The 27,267-nt window shown below is 37.7% G+C and overlaps 1 protein-coding gene across 1 annotated transcript in view; it reads left to right on the top strand.

Annotated features, from left to right (window-relative positions):
- The first annotated feature begins 756 nt into the window (after positions 1 to 756).
- Positions 757 to 27,267, top strand: part of LOC139138941 (uncharacterized) — a 29,196-nt gene continuing 2,685 nt past the window's right edge. Inside the window, exons 1-2 of the mRNA XM_070707569.1 lie at positions 757 to 1,123; positions 1,252 to 1,810. Coding sequence (XP_070563670.1) covers positions 1,315 to 1,810 — 496 coding nt within the window. The 5' untranslated portion in view covers positions 757 to 1,123; positions 1,252 to 1,314. The remainder of the gene's footprint in view (positions 1,124 to 1,251; positions 1,811 to 27,267) is intronic.

The raw sequence follows: 27,267 nt of genomic DNA, 5'->3' as shown, positions 1-27,267 counted from the left end.
CGATTTTGTCTCCGTGATTTTAATCATTCTGTCGTATGGTTCTTTTATGTAGTTTCTTCATTTTCAATTTTTGTCTTTTTTAATAGATTTATATTTTATATTCCATGACTTGTCTGTAGGTAGCTGCCAGCTGGCACTGTTGACGAGAATAAAACACAAGAAAAGAAAAGAAAATAAAGAAAAAATAAACGAAAAAAATTACAGGCCTCTTAGGTTTGTAATGATTAGCTTAGAGCACAAATCAGCTGTCTTCACAGTGTTTGTGACGTTATACATATTGGGTGAATACAACGAGAGGCAAAGCAATAGTCGATTCTACTCTATCATTGTTTTTTGTGTCAGAAGTAAGGATACTGAGATATTTCTGAGATGGTTATTATCCAGTGTGTCGCTGTGACAGAGAATTTGTATTCAGAGTTTGGAATCTCAAAGAAAAACGGTACTTTTGAGTGTCATTTCAGCGACGCTTATTTTCTGTGATATCTATGTGTAGTAATCACCGGGGCTAACTTGGTGTCTCTAGGGGGTTACCATGGATATTGAAATCGAAAGAGATGAATCATTGCTATTCATTAACGAATACACCACTGAGACAAAAATTGATTTCAACAATGTGCCTTCCATTTAGGCCAGGCCCATTCCCTCATTATGCATTGTTAGGCCCTGCCCACCCGTTCAGCCAATCGACGTTAACTATCGGGGATGACGAATAAGGGTGAAAATTGTCCGAAGATTGGAAGAACGGGCAATTTTTTTACGAGGTGCAAGTTTTTGTAGTCGTCGCTTCCCTCCAACCCTCGTGCAAAAACGCTGGGACCAACTTCTAACTGAATAGCCGTATTTTTTTTTTGTTTGAGACGCGCAACTCATCAGAGCCGTCGAACAATTTAATGCCATACGCCCGGCCCTAAATCGAGCGTCGCCTTGGAAACGCTCATTTGCATGCGCGGATGTGGATCGTGGGCTGGCTTGGCCTGTCAATAAATGCGTGGGTGCCGAGGACAATATAACACACCGGGTAACCGGATAGAGCGAGTGTGAGTGCAAGACCAAGCCGCAGACCTTTGCGTCGAGAAGATCACTTCCTTTCGCTGGGTGTCCAAGATCGACTCAAGAAGCGCAAGTACGTATGACCAAGTGTATGTTCAAACTTCATATGCAAAGATTTCTAAAAACACTTTGGGAAAACGGTCGTTGAGCTCCTATTTCTTTTTTCCTTTTCCGTGACCCTTTTCTGTCTTCTTTCAACAGACTAAAGTAACTACCTTAAGACGTCCCTAAAAGACGCAAGTTTTGAAAAAAGGACATTTCGAAATGAACTTTCACTCTTTGATTTTGGTGGCGTTTGCCATCTGCATTCAATGTTCGCTTTCCGCGGACGAAGACACTTTTAACAGTCTTGAAAATGCCAAACCGGACATTGAGGCGGCGGAAAATATGATTTCTGACTTCATCGACAGCGATGATGTGGAAAAGAGAAGTCCAAGAAGACGGCTGACTCCGTCGGTACGCTACGCGGGCTTCGGCAAACGCACCGACGGCGACGGCGCCGATGACGACGACGTCTACACAAGGTGGGCGAGGAAAGGCCGAAACAGGCGCCCACCTGGCAAAACTGTCTTCGGCAAGAGAAAAGAAAGCGAACAGACCGCCGGCAAGAGACGTAAATTCGGAGTGCCGTCAAGTAGACTAGCCTATTTCGGCAAGAGGGATGGCGACAAAGCCAACGAAGTGATAAACGCAGAGATGGACGAGGAGACGAGCGCTAGCGAATTATTAGACAAACTATTTCAAGTATACGATTTGAATGGTAAGTTTTGAAATGCTTTTTTACCCCCCGACAGAAAGCAAGGTTATTTCGTCGTTGAATTTGGAAAACGTGATATTTAGATGCAGTCGTGATGTTCTGTGAAGTTTGCAAAGGCTAATACTTCTGTTTTCTTTGTCACTTTTACAAGATGTTTTTCCCCGCTTCTCATTCCAAGTGCCGATGGCATTACAAATTCACATATATCTATGCATGTAGGCGTAAACTCAAGACATTTTGGGAGCTGGGGAGAGAACATATAGTTCTCTAATTGACTCAGCGGAATGTGTATTTTTTCGGGCTGATATATCGATTGGGGTACTTCAGATGATATGAAGACCAGTAAGTGTTCTGGAATGAATTGACAGATCGACAAAGCAGGCTTCACTTCGATCAGCCTTAATGATTTCTTCCTTTATAGCGAAAATGTGAGAAATAATGAGAGAGCTACGGGCAGGCGACGGGCACACGAAAATTAGTCCAATAAATACTGCGGTGGTTTCTCCTTCCACCCGCAAAGGGTCTTTGCGTGTTTTTTTCTTGGTCTAGTATCCTTAAAACCACGACAACACTGCGCGCATGTTTTTACATGAAGAGGTTTTTAGGCATGCCATTATTCTATTTCGAATTATCATCATAAGCTGTATCGTTGCTACAATCGGAGAGGAACGGACATGAAAGAAGATGAAACGTTACCGGTCGATCTTTCAAAACATTCTTGGGCGAACCAGCGAATAATTCTTCAAGCACGTTTCCCGCGTGTCTCACTTTCAGGAAGTTGTGTTCGTTTCAAACAGCAAAAATGTCAATAAAAATGTCAGAAGGGAGTTCTTGTAAAAAAACAGTAAATTGAGCATTTTAACTAAGAAAGTAAAATTGGAAATAGGATTTTGTATTTTTTAGACAATCTAGTTTTTCCCAAAGCTTGAAATGTTAAAGGATGAATTAATCCTGTGACGTCACAGCTTGCGTGAAAAGAAAATGAACAAAAATTTGTAATATCATTTTTCAATCACGGATGCATTGTATTTCGTCACTAAGTTTCATTTCTCTGCCACAAATATCCAACAAATCCCCGGCGAAGCACTTAAGCGTCTTTTAAAATCGAAGATAACTTTAATCAACTCGAACAGACAGCTTGGGTTTGGAAGTGTCTCTTTCTTGTCTTCCCGTCTTGATTCAGATGTGCCGATTGTATCTTAGCAGAATTTTTTTTTTTGGGGGGGGGGGAGGGCAGTCGACTGTTTTGAAGGCGAACCTCAATCCGACATGACAATTTCAAATATCAACTCATAGTATCACAGGCTGAAGCTGTGTGTATAGATTGAGTTTGCACACAACTGGAAACAGCGTAAGGTAATGTAACGCTCACAGAACTCTAGAAAGCGTCACGAAATCCATCATGTGCTTCTGAGGTATCTCGCTTTTAAACCGAAGGAAATTGTCCATTTCTTTGTTACTCGGTCGCGTATTTGTCATTTGTATAATTGTCTTCTTTTTGTAATAAATAACTCATCAACTCAAAAAATGATGAAAAAATCCTTTTAATAACTAAAATACGTAAAGCAGGTGTTTCTTCAAATCTTGGAGTCTAATTTGCATCTAGTTATATTGCATGGTGTCATCACTTCCATGTCCAATAACCAACGTGCTAATTATTGCAAAGACACGTCTCACGCCAAGTGTTCGCGCGTAACAAATACTACACCATTGCTGCTGTTCAAACGCGTGGAGTAATAGTGTGAACATTTCCAAGTTTAATCACACTGGAAATCACGCTGTAATAATGAATACTAGATTCTGCTTTAGCGAAAAACTCCCCGTGCCGTAAGCATGATTATCTGACGATGAAAATTTCGTCATTCAGCTCGATATTTCTTAATCATAACGCTGTTTTCAACTGTAATCTATATTTTTTGATCGTCATATACTCTTCGTACAATTTGTAGGATTAGTCAGAATCACGCGTTATGAATGAATGAATGAATTATTGGTTAGTGTGTCGTACTTTTCTAGAGACGAAATGCTTACGAGGGCATCAGTATAATTTAAAACCTCTATCCATAAGAGCATCCAGGTTGCCGTTGAAGATCAAGGGTAAACAGTAAACAATGGCAATGTTAAGAGCCATTGAAGCATATATAAAAGGTAGATTATTATCAATATTGAGTTTCTTTCAAGGAAAGTTTGCTGGTATGCAGTCAGCCTTTTACATGCATCTATATATTTTTGTATATGTCTGTTATCCCTTTATGCTATCTATTTTGATCATCTCTTGTCGTGCTCGTTGAACATGATCCATTATAATATCATCTTACACGCCAACTATTTCTCAATTAAGCCAATTTGTGTGACGCATGGAACCTACAAACGTACTTGTGAGTGCATGTGTGTGCGCACGTTTTTACGCGTCTATATGTTTTCTATATTTAGTTTTAAAATAATATTTAACATCTGGAATCTAAACCATTACCGAAAGACCTCTTTCGAAATTTGCTCTGCCTAGCCAAGCAGATTGCGAATTTCATCTATTAAAATATTTGGCAACAAAATGGCAATAAGACTGATTCAGAAATTTTAGACTTTGTTTCACCTTTCCTCACCTAAAGTCGAACTCCCTAATAAATGTACCTTTACATATTCCAATCTTTGACTAATTTTATGCGAGCTCTAATATAAATAAAGCGTCGAAATATTGTCGTAAAATTTACGCCAGTGATCACAAGAAGTTCAATTCATTGGCCATGTGCTCATTGAAAAAAAAATCTTCACTGTTTGCTTTGTTATTCCAAACAATAAATGCAATATTCCAATTTTCTGCTCTTTAACGTGGTCGTGTTGTGTATGTCCGAGTGTGGGCTGACAGTCTGTTACTCTGTAAATTGATTTCTTTCGGTTTAGACCCACGTGGATGTTGGTTGTGGACCAACAGCTCGTCCTCGGGGCTACATTTCTAACTGGGAGCATACCCCCGGGTTGTTGAAAGACAAGATACAATCTAAAGCACCCAAAGTCAGTTGACAACTATCTCGACATCAAACTTAATCCGTCAAAGTACTCTCCCATGGCATTGCGGCGCTAAACCTCAGACGATTCTCGGGTAAACGTTTGAATGCAAATAGGTTACATCTGACGCTTGTATTTTGTCGAGAGCAACATGTGGAACCGAGAAAAAACGATTAAAGTTCATCAGTTCGTAAATTATTCATTTGGCTCAACGATTCGTGAAGCGAAGCAGCTGTGCTTTACACAGAGTTCAGCCGCTGGCGTACTGATAAATCGTTGCTTCGGAAACTATCACCGTTCTCCCCCCTAAATTGGCGATATTTTGATCTAGTTGACAACCAGCAGTCGATGTGTGATATTTCGGTATTCATAATTATATTTTATTATATATCATAATTATTTCGATGCCTTTCGACAATCAACAAGTTAACGACGACCGCTAGAGCTAGTACAATTCAAACTTTGTGTTCTTCACATCGGTATTGACTCGTGTTTAAAATTTCATCTAACTACGTTTTAAACAGGTGTCTTTGTTACCTGTTCGCTACAGTTAAAATGACGAAATTACATTTGAGCGCTAAATGCGTTTTCAAGTGTAGCCGCAGATTGCTTAGTCGCAGCCTATCTACGGGACAGATCAAAAAGTGCTAACCAGCTGTTATAACCAAATGGTGTAAAAATACCACAGTCTGTCCACTTAGTAGTCTTAATTCCATCTGTCGATTCATGGTTTGGAGTAGAGGTCAGAGGTCAAACGTCAGCAGAAACTGTCATGTAATTTCCTCGTCAAAAGATATCAGCTTAGAGTTATTTAACTTAAATCTGGCAAGCTCGATGGAAACTAAACTTGCAAAAAGATCTTCAAGCCGCTAAAACTGAGACACAATAACTGTATGGATTATTAAATAATCGTGAAAAAAAACTGATCCTATCTTAAAATATATCATGTTATTACAGACAATCTTCCATCGGATTTTTTGCGCTTTTTCTGACCAAACTTATCGCCATTCAATTCTGTCTAAATGTGAGATCATCTGATGACTGCACAAAGGGGTCTTCTTTTCAATCTGTTTGAGTTTACCTTGGTCATTTTAACGCAAAAAAAAGTTTGCATTGTCTAGTATATTATATTAAACTGAGCAAACTGGTGGCTCTGAAGTTACGGGGATGCCGATTTGATGAATTGATGTCGAAATGTTCAGCGTGAAAAGTGACGTCACCAGTTTTGCGAGCAGCACTGCAGCAGACAATGCTCGCCTCACTCTCAACGGAAAATAACCAAAGAATCCATAACATATGTGAATGGTGAAAAATAAAACTTAGGAAATTCACACGGATGACGTGAGAAACGCGAAATAAACACAATGCAAAATCAAACTACGTAGGAAACCCCATTAAGGTAGTATGGTCCTCGAAAGTGAAACACTCTAACTTTTGCTCAAAATTTCCTCCATGAAACCTTTCAGCCGTTCTCTTACTTAATCAAGAATAAAAGTCAGGAATCGCGGCGCAAAATTGAACCAAAGAAACAAATTAACTAGCATTTGAGGATTTTTAAATCCACAATGTCCGCCACTCCTGTGTTAACTCTTTGAAAAAACAATCGATGTTTGGAAAAAGCCATGACGGTAAAATTGTTTCGCACTCCAAGAGCTTTTATATGATATCCCACAAGTGGTAGATCAGAAAAGAATTGTACAAATTAGGGAGTCCGAAAATCTGTCCTCGAGGTGCATTCTACCTTAAAGCATAATAAGTTTGTATGCTATCTTTAGGACTGGAGTACTTTCACAGATCTCTAGCAGCCACAGATAGACCACACACACCTAGACAATATTGATTTTTACTTTCTAATCACCATGGATGTGAGTGTCATAATCCACTTCATACGAATAAATCTGCACTTGCACTGAATGGTCATTGTTAAGTGCTAGACGCGAATATCATAGTATGGTGTGATGATAAGTTTTAAGAGGTGTCAGTTGTTTCCTTTGGCCTCTCACAACGAAATGTGTCTATATGCAGAGTGATAAGTTGATTTGTAAAGCATCCTCGTTACGTCAACTGTACAGAGTCATATATATATATATATATATATATATATATATATATATATATATATATATATATATATATATATATATATATATATAATATATAATATATATATATATATATATATATATATACATACTTACATACATATATATACATATATCACATACATATATATATATATATATATATATATATATATATATATATATATATATATATATATATATATATATATATATTATATGTGTGATAAATAGGTACGCTACTTGCATTATTGCGGACACTTTATTGCCACAATGACTTTCGATGTGTCAGGGTAATATAGGCTCCTGTTTGTTGAAGAGTTGACCTCTTAGGTCCAACACCCTCTTAGACGGTTCGATATTCTCTTAGGCGGCCCGATATCCTCAAAGGTGGGCCAATATCCTCTTAACTTCCCGATTTCACTAAGCTTCACTGCCACCATGTGTGAATCACTTGTCAACTTTAGTTTGACTTTGTGGGGAGGGGCAGATTGGGAGGCTGTTGTAATATGACCGTAGTTCTGTCGCCTGAACGAATGAAGTTGAGTGAAGCGTTTCGACTCACCGTGATTATTTCACCATATTGTCACACGTACGAGTCGGACAAAAAATGTAGATCTTAATTTTCTGTCTCTTAGTTTTTCTGACCTGCTCTTCCCTAGTGTAATTTATTTTATTAACAATGACTTCCACAGCCGAGGCCATTTACGGAAGACTGTTAGTAAAAATACAGGTACAGAGTTAAAACATGAAGACAAGACGAACAAACTTTAACAAATACTGAGAACACAATGCTTTAAAACATCCTTAAAACCATCCAAATTCACAGAATAAGGATCAATGTCATTGTATTCGTTTAAAAGCAAATTAAATTGTCTCGGTACTCTACTAAAAAGAGAGTCACGAACACAATTAACTCTACCAAACGGCACATGAAACAAAGTAGTACGCCGAGTTGAAAACCTCAAGTTGGTACATGAAGACTAAAAAATGAAACTAAAGCATTAACATTAAACTTTGCATTTATGCACTTGTATAAAAATATATGATCAAAAATAGTCCTCCTTGATTTTAATGACTGTAAATTGTAAATATTGCACAACGAGTCAATGTCATCACTGTAAAAACCAGTAATTCTTTTATGAAGAAATGTTAAAAATTTATGCTGTACTCTTTCAATTCTATCAGACTGGTGTTTACTTATACTGTTCCAAATAACAGAAGCATATTCAAGCTTAGACCTTACCAAGGTAAAGTACAATAATTTTAAAACATGCTCACTGTTAATACAATGGCTATTCCTCATAATAAAACCGAGAGCTTTTCTAGCACCTTGAATCATGTTATTTACATGGTCACAAAAATATAATTGGTCAATAATAACACCGAGATCTCTCATGCTACTGACTCTACTCAATGCATGAGTGTCGAGTTTGTAAGGGAAAATATGAACATTTCTTTTCAATGAAACTTTTCCTCCTTATCTCATTAAGGAAGTATTTAATGGAAAGAAAAATGTGTCTTAAATTTTGAGACTCTATGCGGCGTTCTCGCTCTTCACAAACAGGCATTACGTTTCACCTTAAAAAAACTTAGTGAAATGTGCGCAGTGCAGCTTGTTACGGCGTCATATGGATGTGCATGCGTGCACTTTTATTGTCCCGAGGTGAATCTATTTAGGACTTTACCCACCGCACAATCATGGTTTAACCCAAACTCATTGTTATCAATGCTAAATTTGGTCCCGTTTACAGGAAATGGGGTGAAGAGGTAAAATTATATGCAAGGTACTATACTACCAATTTACAGCACGTTCTGCTTCCAAAAGCTTTCACTACACATATCAAATGTGGATTTTAGATTGTAATCGACAATATTTGCTAGGATGAAAATGCAGATTATCCACCAGTTAAATTCCATTTAAAATTTCACAGCAGCAATACGCGAAACCCAGTCTACGGTGTCATGGTAGCAGCTGAAGTTTTCCATGATATATATCACTGACGTGTGAAACTTCTGACTCACTGCTACTCATGAATATTTTCATTACAAATTTCCTTTAATCTACCAACTGATTTCTACGGTAAAGCATAGTCTATCTTGAAATAAATAGGAAACTAATTTACATGAGGGTGGATCAATTGTCACTTACGGACAGGGAAAAAGTCACAAACGTACACTGCAGACTTTGGGTGTTGGCCCGAACGAGATGATTGCTTTGAATTCACTTTCGCCAAAACATATCGCTCTACGCTTCGAGTCCGCGCCTTTTTGAATAACTTTTGCTTGTGACTTGGCATAAACACAGGTTACAGGCGTAAAGGTTGTTGATTCTAAACCACTTCTTGCAAATGGTATTCGACACACCGCGTATATAGCTACTTGAGATTTTACATAATGAATGTTAACAGATAAAGAAACACAGTACAGATATCAACATATTTGAAAGAAACGTCATTCAGAGTCAGTCCATGTTCTTTTGAATTTCAACCAAGACCAACCACGATTTGCATACTTTAACGTGGTCTACAAATGCAACACAATTAACAGCAGGACAATTCCAGAAAGAAGATTATTTTTCGATGTGTGTGTCGCAACATCATAACCAATGTTGAATCAATTTTGAGCCGGTGTCTTAATATCTCTATTAATAAACAATGGACAAGTGGTTGTCGACTGATTTTTTGTTTTCTATAATAAATACATTATTGAACATGAAGCTAACAAAGTCTTCGTATTAAAGTATAATCTGTATTATGATCCGAAGGAAATGAATTTGAAGTCGTCCATTGTCTCCTGACTTTGTCATCAGATGGCGAGAAATATTCATTCGTAATGCGGAATAATGCCAAGGATGTATTGAAATTTATTGAAAAGAGTTTAATAGAGAAATTGGCATTTATTTGTTCACACTTGATATGCGTAGGTTTGTTTACGCTATCTCGATGTCTTACTTTTTGTCTGTTTCTTTGTACATGTTGAAATTGATATATCTATCAATGGGGCTATGAGCAATTATTTGTTAATATTTAAATCGGTGAATTCATGCATTTTTATATCTTATGTCACAACGATAAATTAACCAATTAATTAGTAATTATAAATTTAAGAAATGATTGATAACGACAAATATGAAATAAAGATATACACCTAGCGTTAATAATTTAACAACATGACCAATTATTAATGTTTTGTATTCCTCATGTTTATTCTTATCTGAAAAGAATGAAATGAAGTTGATAATATTTAATAACGTGTTATTTTAGCGTAAATGCATGCTAGCGGGTAAAAGGGGGCGGGGACAGATTTGCGATGAATAAATCTTTTTACAAGTTATTGCCAGAGTGGAGCGCAGTTAGATATCAACCATAAAATTTATGTCGTAACTTTAAATTCAAACTTTAGCAGTGACCGGTGTTGGAGAAGGGTCAGGTAATCCCACACAGCGTTGTGTGTTGGTCGACTTTGAGTGATTTCGTGCTGGCTCATTGTACCATGTTCGAATCTCGCTGTGAGCTGATGGAAAATTCAAGGTTGATATCTGCCCAGGCACAAGATACTTTATCGTAGCGATTTGAGTGAAAACGAAATTTCCTTTCTTTCGAAGGTACTTATGGGTTGATTTGAAAGAGTTACGTAATAGACCAAGACTAATGAAATCAGTCGACGCGCGCTCATATCACGTGAGAAGACGCTATGTGCGTAAAGTCCGAAGATTTTCGTGTCAAATTTCATTATAATGGCACTAACTACCATTTTTTGACGCTGTTAGTACTTACGGGATGTCTGTCGTGCGTTTGCAGGGATTATCAAGGATCAGAGAACAAAGCTATAATGTTTACACCTCGAGAAATTAGTACAGTAATAAAGGCCCATTCAACTACTGGATCTTACTCAGGAGAACAGTATTCGTGCAAAGGAGACATAATCACAAAGGTCGAGATTTCTGCACTTCGCTCGAAGACTTGACTCTCCGAAGCACAAGTATTGATCAGTCAATGAAACTTTTCTGCCGAAATGTAAACTCTAACTTTCCATATTTCTCAACTTCCATTCACTGATACTCAAATGTCAGAAAAGAAAATAATGATTTCTCTTCTTCGACGATTGCCCTTGGAAACGTAGCAAATGAAACACTTTCAAAACGGGTTAATTATCTTGACTTAACACCTAGGATTCATCCCCGTGAAGGACAGAGTCCGGTGCAAATTTAACCTGTCATTGATTAAACGGCGAAGCTGAGCTAATGCTTGCCCAGCAATGTACCCTGTTCTAAACTGTTTCCGAGATTTTCACATAAATAATGACGTCCAGTAAATGTACAGTACACAATACAGTCAGCATTACATGAGGTATATGCGCGCCGCGCTGCTATTGTTCGGTCTTTTAAATTTTCTTGCAGTAAAGAACGTCAACTTGTTAAATATGGCGGAAGTCATTTACATCTAAAAAAAGAACACGTTCTAGGTTTAAAAACATTCGGCGTCATCATTAAAAAATATTTACATGTATTCATGTTATATCTATCTATCTATCTATCTACCTATCTTTATGTATTCATGTTCATGTATTCATATCATATCTCTCTCTCATATATATATATATATATATATATATATATTGTATATATACATATGTATGTGCATATACACAGACAGATACAGACTCAGACAGACACAGACACAGACACACACACACACACACAATATATATATATATATATATATATATATATATATATATATATATATATATATATATGATCAAATGACAAAATACCAAAGTTAACATACGTATCCGACGACATTGGTTTTTTTACAAGTGATATATAATAATAGTCAATTGTGTAAAAAATATATTTGACATTAAAATTACAATAACGACACTTGATTGAAGTAGGAATGGGAGAAAAGTCAAAATTGAGTCTCGCAAAGGTCAAGCTTGAATTTTTCATCTCACTCTGGAACTTGTATGCCGAAGTCAACGGCCTATTGACTCTGTTTCGAGTGTCTTCGGCTGTGATCGTTTCCCGTTAACTGATGGGCTTGCTCTAAACCCAAATTATCTCATATAACCTCTAATGGACAGCGATCTGAAGTCCACAGCGAAACTGTTGGACCAGGTGATAACTTAATGAAAGGAAAATAGGCGCGCGATCAAAGCAAACCGACGACAGGCTGAAGTAGAGACGTACATGTGAAAAGCGTACCAGATATCTTGTATCAGAATTTCAAAAATTCTGAAGTCGTTATCGTCGGCGTTAACGATTACCCATTGTCGAGTTGCCGCCATTCACGATTTCGGTGACGTTTTATCATGTGTGTACATTTTTTTTCGGAGTCAGTGAATAGTGTCCCTTCAATCGTAGAATCGTGCCGTGTTCTTTGAGTTTCAGGTCTATTGAGTGAGGTATCACAGGCAGTATTCAAATTAGAGAACAAGAAGTCATGATGTTGTCGTCTGCTCTAAAAAGCTGTCTATTTGCCTCGTCACGTCTTACCTTTTGAACCAATGCGAAAAAACTACATTTCTCGCCGAGCTCTCTGGGATCACACCGTGCAAAGAAGAAGTAACATTCTAGATGAGCAGTGAAATAATAAGTTCGCCTCCTTTATGTTCGAATTCGCTGTCTAGTTCCGCCGACATTTTGTGTAGCTGCGTAAAATGTGATCTGCCAGACGACAACCCAAAATTCCCGCCAAGAATATGGCAGTCGAAACCAATGGGGAGTGGAGACAGTACTTCATTTCTCACAGACTGCAAAGGTTTTCCGCTTTCGGTATTTCAAGTTCGTAAGAGGAGCCGACAATAATGAAGTGCGTGACGAACTACCTATGACGTCACAAATATTCGGTGGATAAAGTTTGGAGAGGGACAAAGTTGCAGATAGTGGATCGCAGTGGGCGTAACAAAAAACTATCACTGGTCCCGATTCTTGGTTTGTTACTTAATATAGAATCGTCAGTGACATTGGATGCTGCCGACAGAAAGTTTGAAAATATGTGTCATTTTGCGCCTGTTCTTTTCGCTACAGCGTGACCCCATGGTTCGGACTCCATGACAAGTAAATTTTTTTTACAATTTTCGCTTTTAATTTCTTTAGTCGGTGAGACATACATGACGACTTCTATGATCAGGTCCCCAATTGTTCGGGGTCAAGAATTGCATGTGTCAACATAAAAACTGTACAGCCCGTTAGGGCTTACAGTTTGCTGCTTAACAGTCATATCTAAGCTTTAATTCGAAGTCTGAAATTGCTCGCCAAAATATTTGCACAGGTTTTGAAATAATATGGAAGAAATTGGACTGGGTAGAGCGTTAACGACGCAGGTTCATCTACCAAACTTCATATAAAACCTTTTCAGACAAAAATGGACTAACACCATGCAATAGTAAATATCAAGAAGAACTAATGCGAGAATCAGGGATTGAGCGGTGCGGCTTTAATATTTGAAAGTCAGAAAATTGATTGACAAATCGGTATTAACATAAAACGAACGCCACACAACATGTTTTAGAGATTTCTTGATGTAGTGTGTGTCAATATGAGTATGTTGATTTGCGCCGAACGAAAGCGCGTACTTAACCAGAAGGGTCCGCGTTATATTAATTGTTTTACTTACCGCGTGATGTTGTTTATAAAGGGCTGTGTTTTACGTGCTTCAGTCTATTTCAGCACGGTTTGCCGGCGGCATCGACCTATCAAGACTCTCAGTATTAGTAAACAGAATATGGCGAGTACCGAAAGATAATCAAGAAAAGCAAGTTACACTAGAAATCTAGACAATCTTGACTCGTCCAGTTTTTACAAGAATTTTCTGACACTGGCAGCGAATTTTTGCAAGTTTTCTTTTTCTTGAGATTTGAAATCTGAAATCTTCATACATTACAGAACAGCTAACAAATCAACGAAAATATCAGCCGCGTTTTAATTTATAGACCTATTCTTCAATCTACATCTGCACTATTTGGAGTTTAACTTTGAAATTCATGTGATTGTATTCATTTTCGAAGTGAAGGTAGTATGCACCTCGAAAGTGAATATTTGCTCAAACGTTCCCCAATGAAATTTTCAGCCATTTTGTTACCAAATCAAGAATAAAAAGCAGGAGTCGCCTTGCAAAGTTTGTCACAGGAGAAATAAATTACATGACATTTACCGATTTTTGAAATAAAAAATGGCCGACATCCCCGTACTTAACTCTATGAGGAAAAGTAAAATTTCGAAAATCTAAGACGATGAAAAACTTTTCTTATTCCAAGACCTTTAAAATAAACTCCCACGAAGGTTCGAATGTCTGTCCGCAAGGCATATTCTATATCAAGCAAAGAAAATGAAATCTCTACCATGTACCAATTTAAATAATGTGATGAATGAATGTTAAACCTAACTCCACTGACCTTTTACTTCGGGAAAAACGCGTCTCGGGTATAGCTTTTCGGAAAATACAATATAAGGTAGTATGCGCCTCGAAAATGAAAGATTTAGACTTTTGCTCACAATTTTCTCAACGAATCTTTCAACCATTCTCTTTCAAAATCAGCAATAAAAAATCGGGAGTCATCATGCAAATTTTGATACTAGAGACACAAATTACCCAAAATTATCCGATAATTGAAATTCAAAATGGCGCCATCTCTGTGTTAACTCTACGGGGTAAAATAAAGTTTTCGATTTTTGAAAAACTAAGAAGATGGAAACTTTTCTTTCCTCAAGAGCTTTAAAATGAATCCCCACAAGTGGTAGGTCAGAAGAGAATTGATAAAATTTGAAAGCCCGAATTTCTGTCCCCGAGGCGCGTTCTACCTTTAACAATACCTATTCTCGTCTACTGCCTGGGAATTCGAAGTTTACACTGTCTTGAGAAAGTTGGCTTATTCGCACAGAGTGAACGCAGGGTGTAGCAGCCATTTTGAATTTCAAATATTGGTAAATTATTAGTGACCGTGTCTTTGATCCCAGACTTTGCACAGGACCCCTAATTTCCCTTATTATGGAAGGGAATGGTCGAAAGTTTCCCTGAGGAAAATTTGAACAAAAGCTAACAGTCTTCTGTTTCGACGCGCACATTATCTTATGTTATTTTATTGAATAACGAAAGCCATGCCTGACAAAGTTAACGTTACACATCGTCCGCTTAGAGTACGATGACAAAATCCAGCCCCATGCTGGAGGTTGTTTTTCATCGATTGAGTATGAAAAGGCCCCCTAGCTAAGCAACTGGTATAATAGGGACAAAGAGTACTCCAGGGTCGCAACGAAGTATTTTGTCAGAGTGTGAGGGTTCTCAGAGATTTTATCATCTGTTTTAGTGCGGGTCAATAAACCATTTGTCAAATGTGCAGCTGTTTGCTGCAGGTGTCGTGGATTGGTATTTCACGTTGAAGAGGTGTTTTCTTTGAATTCTCTCGTCTAGGGTATCAACCAGCCGTCATAATTAGAGAAATCTGCCTTTAGATTCTTGGACGCTGGAGAGAGAGAGAGAGAGAGAGAGAGAGAGAGAGAGAGAGAGAGAGAGAGAGAGAGAGAGAGAGAGAGAGAGAGAGAGAGAGGATATGAAGCGTCCTTAATTGGAGATGATGTATACGGATATAAACGAAGAATGATCGACGTGTAGGGGAGATGAAAATGGTTTAATATAAACAGTAAAACTACAAAAGCATAAGCAAATAACCTCCTGTGCTCTCCTAATATGAAGTCACGTTAAACACACAGATTTACGAGAACTACATCGTACGGTGAGAAAAATCAGGCATGGGTTTCGAAAAATCGAGAGTTTGAGAGAAATAATAAAGTATCGATAAATCGGATGAAAACTGTCAACAAGGCTTATAAAGAAAGTATGCTCATCGCTTAAGTTTCAAAAATATACTTGTGATAACGTAACACAAAGTTCGTCTTGGAATGAAAAAAAGAAAAGAGGAATAAAGATCTCTTTGAAAGCTCCGAGTAAATAATTTTCCCACTACTAGAATTCGATACAATGTTTTCAATACAATTTACATCTTAAGCCAATGAAACCGCTTGTACAAATCATCCGATGAAAGACAAATGGAGGCGTAAGATCAATTATATTGAATATGTCATCGCTTACAGTCAAATTATATTGGCAAAAAAATAGGTAAAAAGTGTGCATGTGTGAATAACGAAGAGGAGATTATTGATCAACACGCATGTAGACATGGTTTCTTTTAGCAAAACAACTTCGGCGATCTACCTTAGCGATTTACATAATTACCGTTCGACGTACTTATTCTTGCACTTGCATATCTAGGGTGTCGTTCTCACAAACGCCTTCGGTTATGGAACTCGACAGTGTTAAAAATGTATTAGCTGTAACATTTGGTACGCGTATTTCATATGTCACACATATCAGTATGCAGACACTGGACATTGTTTTGGAAGGAAACGGTAAAGAGTTAGCTAGGTAAAACTTAATTCACAACATTTGCTTTGAGCTTCGATGGCACTTCGAATTACAAAGTGCGCATCCCAATTCGATACATGAAGCGTCTATTTGCTAAGTAACCTTGACTCGTGATTACGTCATTGATCCACAGTTAATATGCAGGAGTATATATATATATATATATATATATATATATATATATATATATATATATATATATATATATAAGTTGTACTTCAAGGAATTCTGAAAGCTACACTATTTTGCCATCAATGCTGTGATGAAAACTATATTAGATATACGTCAATGGACATACTAGTAAAAACTAGGAAAACGGGTGGAATTAGTCCGAATTTTTGTCAGCATAAATTTTCATTATTTTAAATTTCTATTTAGGAAATGTGGCGCGAAATGCTATATTTAGAAACAAACCTACAAAGTTCGTGTTCCCACGTTATACAGTCTCGTTCTCTAGGACTTTGAATCGCAGAGACGTGAAACTGTGTATATTGTGGACAATATACTAAACAAATACACTGAAAACACTTACAACACTTCAAGGCCATTTCACCTAAATACAAGATGTGCACAAAACTAATGAACAACAGAGAGGCAAAGCTAAGGCAGAAGTTCTGAAGGTCGTCAATTTTGATGCAATTGTGTGATATTGAAGGAAAAGGGACTTGGGGCTGATCGTTAACGCCCATTAATGGGGAAGGGCGAGAGGAAAGCCAGAGTTAACGGGCGAGGTGAACCCACAGACGTTTCTCAAAATTAATCTGTAAATGCGCTCGTCAAAGTCTGTGATACGTTTAATATGACATAACATTATGAAGTGATGCCAAATCATAACGTGATTTCATATGATATCATTATATTATATGATGCATCATATCACATCACCAAAGTTACATACAGTCTGATGTGTTACATATTATGATGTAGACTCTCCACAGTCGCTGTGCCTTGTTTTGTGCGCGCCCACGATGGGCCTGCATTCGGAGACTACGCTGTGCAGCTGTGAGCACGCGCTGCCAGACACAGCGACTGTCCGTTTTTGCAAGGGTATGAATATTCATAAGGGTAGTGACCTCAAAAGAAACACCTATCTAACTGGGCGGAGAGAATATATACTAGTAGCAGGTAGACCTATATACGTGGTATGTTTTTATTTTTCATTTTTCATTTTATTTGGCTATGCTACTTGTCATTTTTGTTTTGAATAACGGGTGTGTGGAGTTCTATAAAGTACCCGGATCAGGCAGAAATCCGACCGGTCGCTTGCAAGAACGTCCAGACCCTGGGATTCGCGTCGCGTCTCTGAAGGGCGTGCGTGTTCGAACAGGGGAGAACGCGAATCGCAGGGTCTCTGCCAGACTAATTATGATGATATGTTTAGAGATGACATAAAGTTATATAACATCGATGTGTCAACTTCGCCAATGTGCTGATTCTATTGGACGAGCGAGAGCTCACTTTGCTTTTGTGAATATAATATGCCGGTGCTAGGGAACGTGTTAGTAGAAAGTGTCGTAACGAATCGAACCGAAGCAAAATGAAGGTGTCATACCGAAACGAAGGGCGGTTAGATGAAAGGAAAAGTCGTATCTGGAAAAAATTAAAATCATGGCCATTACAGGGACAGCGTAGACCTTCCAAATTGTGTTTTAGAACTGCCAGATTGGAACATGTGCAGTACTGTTTGTCATACCAGAGACGTCACTTTTTGTTGTCTGCTTCGATGCTACTCTCATTGGATGGCATGGCCGACTGTACGTGTTGCATATCCTCATTACGTACGGGTTGTTAAGCTTCCAGTTTGACAACACTGGCTCCATTTCTGCATTTCCTTACTCCTTTCTCCCTATCGGTTGCTAAAACAACGGAAAAAAGCACTTTCAAATGGCAGTAACACATATGCTGCTATGTTATAATTGTTGATATAACGATATCAATACCCCTCCGCGGGCTGGTATATACTCGCATTGGGTACAATTAGCTCTGTAAAGTATGAACCGCTATGGGTGAGTGCTGTACATCGCACATTCTATCAAATCTCGTGTATACTCGCCTGCTGTGGGGGTGTTTGCTGAGCTATATGATAGATACGATATATGATGTGATGTTATCTTATTACTGACGACATGTGATGTCGCATGATGTAGAGTAATGTGATGTTATAGAATGCGATTTGATTTTATATGACATTTGTTGTGTACTATGTAATGTTGCGCAACCATATACTGATGTACTTGGACACGATATGATATGTATATGCTATTATGTGATATTTCTTGATTTAAAATGGTGATTTGTTATGCTGCATAACATGTTTTATGACAATACGCACTTCGAAACAGAAACTTTCACACGTTTGCTCAGACATTCCTATCGGAAACTTTAGAACAAACCCTGACAATTAAGAAAATAAAACGGGGTCACTGTGCAAACTTTGGGATTAGATGAATAAAAAAACATTTACCGATGTATGAAGACCAAAACGGTAACTATACCTGTGTTAACCCCGTGGGTTAAAATAAAATTTTCTATTGTCACAAAAGACAGTGAAAGTTTAATTTACTTCAGGCTTCAAAACGAGTTCAAAAGTAATAGAATAGGACAGTATTGTAAAATATTGAGTGTTCCAAGGACTTTACCGAGGCGTATTTAACACAGGAATGGCCGCCATTCTGAATTTCAAATATCGGATCTCTATTGCCCAACATCACCCGGTGATACCTGATTTCTATTCTTGCGTATGTAAGATAATGGTTGAAAGTTTCGCTGAGGAAATCTTGAGCAAAGGTTTCGAGACACGCCTCACAGTTTACTGTGATATATATTTCCGGTACGCTGCTGTTAACTGATTCAATGTAGAAACCAACACTGTATCTTAATAAACTTTTCGAGATCTCCGTATATACATCACCGTCCCTCTAACGTGGGTGGAGGGACGGTGATCGGAGTAATAACCTTCCTAGATCGACAGTGACGACTTTATCGCTAACCTTGCGATCCGAAGAAACGTATGTTTTGAGGGACAAAAATCTGGTAACTTCAAGTGCCGCGGTGTGTAGGAGTGACAGCTTGACAGTGGCTCTACTCTCGTCGGGGGTGGGGGGAGGATTATGCTTAATGTAGCGAGTTTATTAGAGAGCGGAAGTGTCGATGAAGAGGCGTTGAAAATATCTCCTGATGTCACAGAAGATTTACGCTAAGTATTTATTTCAACGTAGTTTTATCCGAGTCGAGAGATCTACAAGCGCAAGATCGCATTGCATAAACGGAGTGTTTGGTCGTGTTTCAAAGAGGGGTCACCACAAATTACAGGTCATTTTTCGATATAGAGAGTCGCTATTTCGGTTTGATTATCAAAACCTTTCCATATAATCTGCGCAAACAACCAAAATGATAAAATATACAAAGTAGAACCTTACCAATTGATGTTTTACAAAGTGATATGAAAAACTGCAAATTTTATAATCAAATATTTGTTCAATGTGACAACTTCACATCACATTAAAATGATTTTTATTAAGTTTTAAAATTCCCCTTGTGGTCGTATCTAAAAAAGTGTTAGTAAGAGAACGCATTTGCAAAGCAACACAGCTTACCAACTACTGTGTTAGCAGGAAAACTGTGAACTTTGATGATTAATGACATCAGCCGGCGATACAAAGGCACGGCAAGACACGTGACATTGTCATGACATCACCTAAACATTTTGTGATTCAAAAGTTGAAAGCTCAGAAACGAACTTTTGTGAAGCTTCGATCTTTTCAAAGCAGAATCAAATTTCACTTGTCGATCCTTTATTTGTCGATTTCCTGAAGTTTAAATCCTGTGAACAGGTCAAATGGAACAAAAAAGAAGTCCCATGTTTTGCTAATAAGCTCCGTCCAACTATGATCTTTGAAAATTTGCCGGACGTCAATACGTGAACACTCGACTTCATTCGACATCACTTCTTTGAAAGCACGATTCATGCTGTAAGTACTATAATCATAATACATAAGGGTGCTCCGGTATTCTTCAAACATTCATTTCTTTTCGAGTACTCCCCCTGCAAATTTTTATCAGATACAGGTAGTCTAGATATAAAATAAACCCAAAATTGGCTTTCTTCTTTAAAAAATGCAGTCTCTACGAATGTGGTCTATGTTTAAGAAACTTAACAGTTTTGTTCATTGACGCATACACAATTTAGGGTGTGATAAGGTCGAAAACTCTTATTTGACATGTTAAAAAGCTCTTCCTGTAAAAATAGGACTCCCAGCTACTCTATCTCATGAAAACCTTGAGTTAATATGCACCTCGGCGAAAACATTGTCTCCCTCAGAGTAAATTTAACCAGAGTAATTCTTATTTCATCCGCGTCAATCTTACACTACCACTTTCATAATTGCAATTTGCAAGACATTTAAAGAGATTTGAATAGGTGAGATGTAAAATAGTTGGATGCAAATTAAGTTGCTATGCTACAAGGAGGAGCTTCAACGAATGAAGGCTATTTAATTTAGAAAGTTACAATCTTACACAAATCAGGGTAAATATACAAGCACTAAGCAGAGAACGGGTACTCGGTGAACGAAAAATTGTTTCATAGTAACACGTATGATATGTCTCATTGTCAAAACATGTTTCTGAAGAATTGGGTATATATGTGATGTATATTCTACCTTACTTCAAAAAGCATAATCTATTTTAGGCCTGGGAGTAAACTTTTAGCATTGGAAGACGTAACGCTACTTTCAAATGATTCCTTGATATTTCAAGTTCAGACATTCAATCTCACTCATCGATTTGGTCGGAGTACGGGTCTGTATTGTCATAACTTAATGGCAGTTACTTTGAAAAGTGCAAAGGGTTAAGTGTTGGCTTACAAGCCATCAACTTAACAGAAGCATTGATTTCAAAATGTTGGGACATCTAAAGCAGTGCTGCATCATTGATCAATTCATTTATCATTCATTCATATATATATATATATATATATATATATATATATATATATATATATATATATATATATATATATATATATATATATATATATATATATAGATAGATAGATAGATAGATAGATAGATAGATAGATAGATAGATAGATAGATAGATAGATAGATAGATAGAGAGAGAGAGAGATAGATAGATAAATAGACAGATAGATGAAAAAGTTAAAAAAAGAACGCTGGCACTCTGATTATTTCGTCTAGTTTAGATGTATTTCTTGTGCACGACGTTTCGCTCAATAGATAGAGTTTCTTTAGGTACATCTTAAGAGAGTGATGAAATATACAGATCTCAGTGTACTTGTAAAGTGCAATGCAACGGTGAAATTTGGTCGATCTAGCGTACACAGGAGTTACAGGAATGTTTTCATTACTCTCTTTAGATGTTCCTGAAGAAACTCTATCTATAGAGCGAAACGTCGTACGCAAGAAGTACATCAAAGTCTAGACGAAATAACCACAGTGTCAGCGTTCTTTTTTCAACGTTTTGTCATCTATTAATCCGTTGCACTATCAAATGGAGATCTTCTGCCTACAAATTTTATTTATCACATTTTAACACCACCTACAAATAAAATGGTACGACCCAACCATATAAATGAGAGTGTAGAGCTATGAAATATATACATTTAGTTCTGTTTGAAGATTGCAGGATGCATAAAACTCAAATGACGGATATAATTGCTTTCTACTTGTAGTAATTTGTGTTTATATATAAGTGTAAAGTCTGGAGTTGTACCAGTAGGAACATATTTGTGGTTTTCTGTGTATAAAGTGTACAGTTTGGGCTTGTATAAATATGACTACATTGATGGTTTCATGTATGAAAAGTTCATGGTCTAATAAATGTCTACTTAGTTTCCATTCGGTAATTGCTTGCTCACCGATATGTTGCAAATTCCAATGATCTTCACTCTTGCCTAAACATGCGACAAAGCGTTTGCTTTTTTACATACGTTGAGCGGAAAACTCAGGGAGATTGCCGAATGCACATTTTAAAACCTAGGTTGTCACCATGGACAAGACGCAACTTGCCAGCAAAACTTAATGACAGTAACACGCTTCATATTAATATTAGCACAGAATGCTAGGAATTGGATCGTTCTGCAACACCCGAAAGAGGTTTTATATGTTTACATCTTGGATGCTTCATATTTGCACAAGCTTCGAGGTAGAATGCTCCTCAAGGACAGCTATTCGGACTCTCAAATTTGTCAATACTTTTATGATCTACCACTTGCGCGACTTCTTTAAAAGCTCTTGGAGTAAGAAACATTTTTACCGTCTTAGTTTTTCGTGAAATAGAAATATTTATTTTTGTCTATGTAATTAACATAGGAATAGCGGCCATTTTGAATTTAAAAAATCCACGAATGTCAGGTAATTTGTTTCGCTAATACCAAACTTTGCACGGTGACACCTAATTTTTATGCTTGATTTTTTTTGTAAGAGAATGGTTGAAAGTTTCGTTGAGGAGAGTTTAGGCAAAAGTGTAACTCATTCACTTTCGAGGCCCAAACTACTTCAAGGTAGGTTGTTCCAAAAATAGAAGGGGAGAAAATGCACGTATCTCTGATAACGTTTGCAGATATATGACTTGTTTGTCAACTTGATTACCGCCAGGTAAATATGACACTTAACAAGTACAAAGTAAATGGTCAGAGGAAGCAAGACAACAACTAATTTCACTACCTAAATACCCAAATTTAAAAATAAAATAAGAACACATTAGTGGCATGCTCGGTCAGTTGACGCGAGAATATTGCTCATTTAAACCCTGAATATGCAAATTTGCGAATTAAATTACAAAACTAGCAGCATATTCCAGACATCCTAGCAAAAGATAAAAAGGGCGATTCGACAAGCTGATTAATTCCTCGTGTCTCACAACGTAGGTTGAGTAGAGTATGTCATAAGCCATACATACCACACGACTGATATTTTCTTTGTTGTCGTTCTCCCTTTCCACACTGTAAACGACATTGCTGCAGAAACGTTTCAGTTCATTGCCTTTGTGTAGAAAAGGCACAAACGTGTCAAAAGCGACAATGCCTAATCGTTGCCAGCTAAACAGACTTTCTTCGAAAGCCGCACTCCAAGTTATCTTCCCCTTCTCGATACGTCCTTCCAGCAACATTCGAACGCCGGCCGTCAATTGATATTCAAATCTGTTCCATGCGAGTGATTTCCTAATGAAAAGGGGATCCATTTGAAATTGGCGTCATTACTAGTATATCATGTAACGTGTACTTCAATACTCGTCCAAACCATCAAACAGGAACTGCGGTTGCAGCTAGATAAACATATTGAAACAGAACGTAATGCGAGGAGATTGCCTATATGTCAAGCTGATTGAAATGATGTGTTTTCTCAAGGAGCATGAACATTTTTTTCTATTAAGATGGAAAATATCAGGGTTTAGAAAACTGAAATTTATAGGGCTACATAAGTTGCCATTAAAAGATTGAATTATGAAATTAATATCATAGTAAAAACGGTGAAATTGTGAATCAGCATTAGCTTCCAAGAAAATACGAATAAGCCTTGCTACCGGTATGCTCAAAACAAGAATTCACTTGCAGTCGAAATTTAGTCGCAGCCGTGAAAATGGCGTTGAGTTGCAACTGTCGCTGTCTAAATGTACTGGCAATGTACGTGTAAGTTGGCGAGCCATTCACACTCTTCTAAACAGTAGGAGTTATGGTTCTCGGAAAATTCTTCGGCATGATACTTCCGATGAGTAAACTGCCCCTTATTCCTGAATCAGGCAGTAGCAGCATGATATTCTTCACGTCCTACTGGGCTCAACACTTCACATCATATATACCGTGTTGAGTTTTGAACATTATATTGCCGATTTCTGGCTCTTTCCAAACTGAATGAGCATTGGTTTTTGCTTAGGACGCCTGAAAAGAAAAACACTGCATGACTGTAGGAAGACTTGTTTCGCCCGAATGTAATGCCGAAACGAATAACTATTACACTGCCCTTACTGACAACAGATGCACTGTAATGTTAAAAAACAAACTTACTCGGACAGACTTCATTCGACAAGTTTAGAAAGAAACGCGAAGGAACAAAAGACATTGGGGAAAATACTTCATTGAGTAGTGAATATTAAATAAGCTTTCAGAACCCCATGGGTTTGAAAATTGACTTGCGAAATTTTATTCATTAAATTGTCTTGTAACAATTTTATATGAATCTTTTCATTGTCATACTCAATTGACCTTTTTTTCCGAGGAGTCGACAAACACTTGTTAACGATCATACGCAGCTCGGCACATTTCAAACAGACTTGCAGCTCTCCAGTGAGTCTGGCTGAAAGAAATATTGTTATATTCTTATTTGCCTCTTTATCCCACCGTGAAATTTCAAACATGGCCGCGAGTCGTGGACAGTTATGCGTGATCTTTTGTGAGGCACGGTTAATTGATGGAGCGAATCGTCGAGAAGAACTTGCCTCGAGCTTTTTTCCTCCAATGTTACCGTCCTCTGTGATGCTTTGCAGCGAGTTTTGTATGACCGACAGAAAATGGTTAACAATATCTCTCTCTGGCGCGCTCGTTGCACAGTCTCCTGTCGTTCGCTTCGTAACAGTAATGCATTTTTATTCCCGCCAGCGCTTACTTGTTATACAGCTCTGTGTTGTCATGTGTCGCTAATTTAAATTATTCTTCAATTACAAAAGTCCTTCGACTCGGAAGCTGGATTTAATATAGAATCGTAGATAGTGTTCATAATTTAAAATGGACTCTTATACCTACAAGAATCTTTCACCAATACTTTGAATATGTGGCCTTCGTTCAAAATTACAAGTAATTGAACTTGTCATCACTTAAGAAAATTAGAAACATTTCTTTGATTCAGATAACACCTCTTAAGCTTCCGTGCCGTAATATACGTTAGCTCTACTTTGGACTTCAACCCTCATTGTACGGAAGGTCGCTTTCGTTATATCTCAAAAACATGAAACGATTAAATATACTGGACAGAGCAAACAACCTCTGTCAGACATGATCATTGGATGAATTTACTGATTAATCAAAAACCAAAGAAAATGTCAGTCACCGATACCCGCTGCGTTTTCGTTTTTATTTTTCATGAGTTCAAGAGTCCACCAACTCTGACGAATATTTCAGCATTGTGCCGAACAGTATTTCTGTCACCTCAGATTATAAACGACACGCCATTGCATGTTTTCATTTTTACGTCCAGTCTTTGTCCTGTTTTCTACGACAGTGACTCCCTTCTTGTTTATCACTAACATAACTTGCACGCGTCACCCGGTGTCACATTGTTAGCGCATCGATTTCTAGCAATCCATGTTATCGATTAAGGAAATGTCAGTGAAGTACTTGAAGCACGGTGTACGGTAACAACTCTCGTCTTACACATGCACTCTGTCGCTTATCTCAGCTCTACTTTGTAGCGTAAGTGGGTTTAATCTTAACACTTACTCTGATAATCACCGTTTCTTTCTCACCTAGCATCTTTTGCAATATATACTCTCCCCAGTTCATGTTTCTTGCTATCAACGTGTCGGCCTATCCTAGCCGGACCTTTTTTCTACGCTTCCAGTTCGGCGGTGCGGCTTGATACAAAGATAAGGACACCAACTGTTATATAGATATCGATCCGCCCGAGATCTATATTCGCTGAGTTCAACTTTTAGGAAGAAATCTCTCTCCTCAGCCGACACATATACAAATCAAACTCAAAAGTAATATATTATCACATCTAATTATCATTAAAATGTGCACGTATATGTTATTCATTGGTATTTGACTATACGTCTCTGTTCATTCCATCTACTAGTATTTTATATAGATTCACCTGCCAAATCTCTCTCTCTCTCTCTCTCTCTCTCTCTCTCTCTCTCTCTCTCTCTCTCTCTCTCTCTCTCTCTCTCTCTCTCTCTCTATATATATATATAAGTGTGTGTACATACATACATACATACATACATACATACATACATACATACATACATACATACATACATACATGCATGCATGCATGCATACATACATACATACATACATGCATGCATGCATGCATGCATGCATGCATGCATGCATGCATGCATACATACATACATACATACATACATACATACATACATACATACATACATACATACATACATACATACATACATACATACATACATACATACATACATACATACATACATACATACGTGTACGTGACAAAAACGTTACATGATTCTTACATCCCAGGAGAGTTCACGCGTAAGTCATTCGTTACCTTCACGGTAGGAGAGTTTGACACAGTTGCGCTTCAGGGTTTGTCACTAGAAAGGCGTGTCATTGACCATAGAGGTTCGTGCATTTACCAAGTTTCAGTTGCCTTGAACATGTCCGTAAGTGTTGGAGACAATCTGAAGTTGCAGACAATTCTCGTGCAATTCTCCTGCTTGTCCGAAAAGTAAATGTATCTGCAAGTGTCCCAATTCTTTTTATCACAGCCAGAATCGCCTTTATTTTGCTATATATGCTCTGTATATGTTGGGCTCAAAAATTCATCCACAGGGTTAATAATACACTTAAAATTTTTTTCCTCCCAGTATCCGCGTCTATGCTATTTTTTGTTTTCGCAAGATATCATCTCACTGGCTCTGAAAGACGTCTCTTCACTAGTGTAAGCTGTGCTAGTGTTGACATGTCCAGCTCCCGCTGAACACAGACTTACGTGAAAGTAGTGGGCAAATACTACTTCCTACCACCATCATTAACAGTGCCTAACAAAGATCTGCCTTTCTTTTATTACATAATTTGAATTAATCCACTAACGCTATTTCGGTGTTGGTCGGTTGGTAGAGAAGGTTCACCACAAAGCCTTTGTGTTCTCGCACTGAGTAGGCATAAAGCTATATATTGGCGGCAATATTCTAGGGTGCATCCAAGAGCCAAAGTAGTATATAAATT

Source organism: Ptychodera flava, chromosome 1 (genome assembly GCF_041260155.1).
Source record: "Ptychodera flava strain L36383 chromosome 1, AS_Pfla_20210202, whole genome shotgun sequence".
Lineage (NCBI taxonomy): Eukaryota > Metazoa > Hemichordata > Enteropneusta > Ptychoderidae > Ptychodera > Ptychodera flava.
The sequence above is the reverse complement of the archived record's forward strand: the minus strand, read 5'-3'. Positions and strand labels throughout refer to the sequence as shown.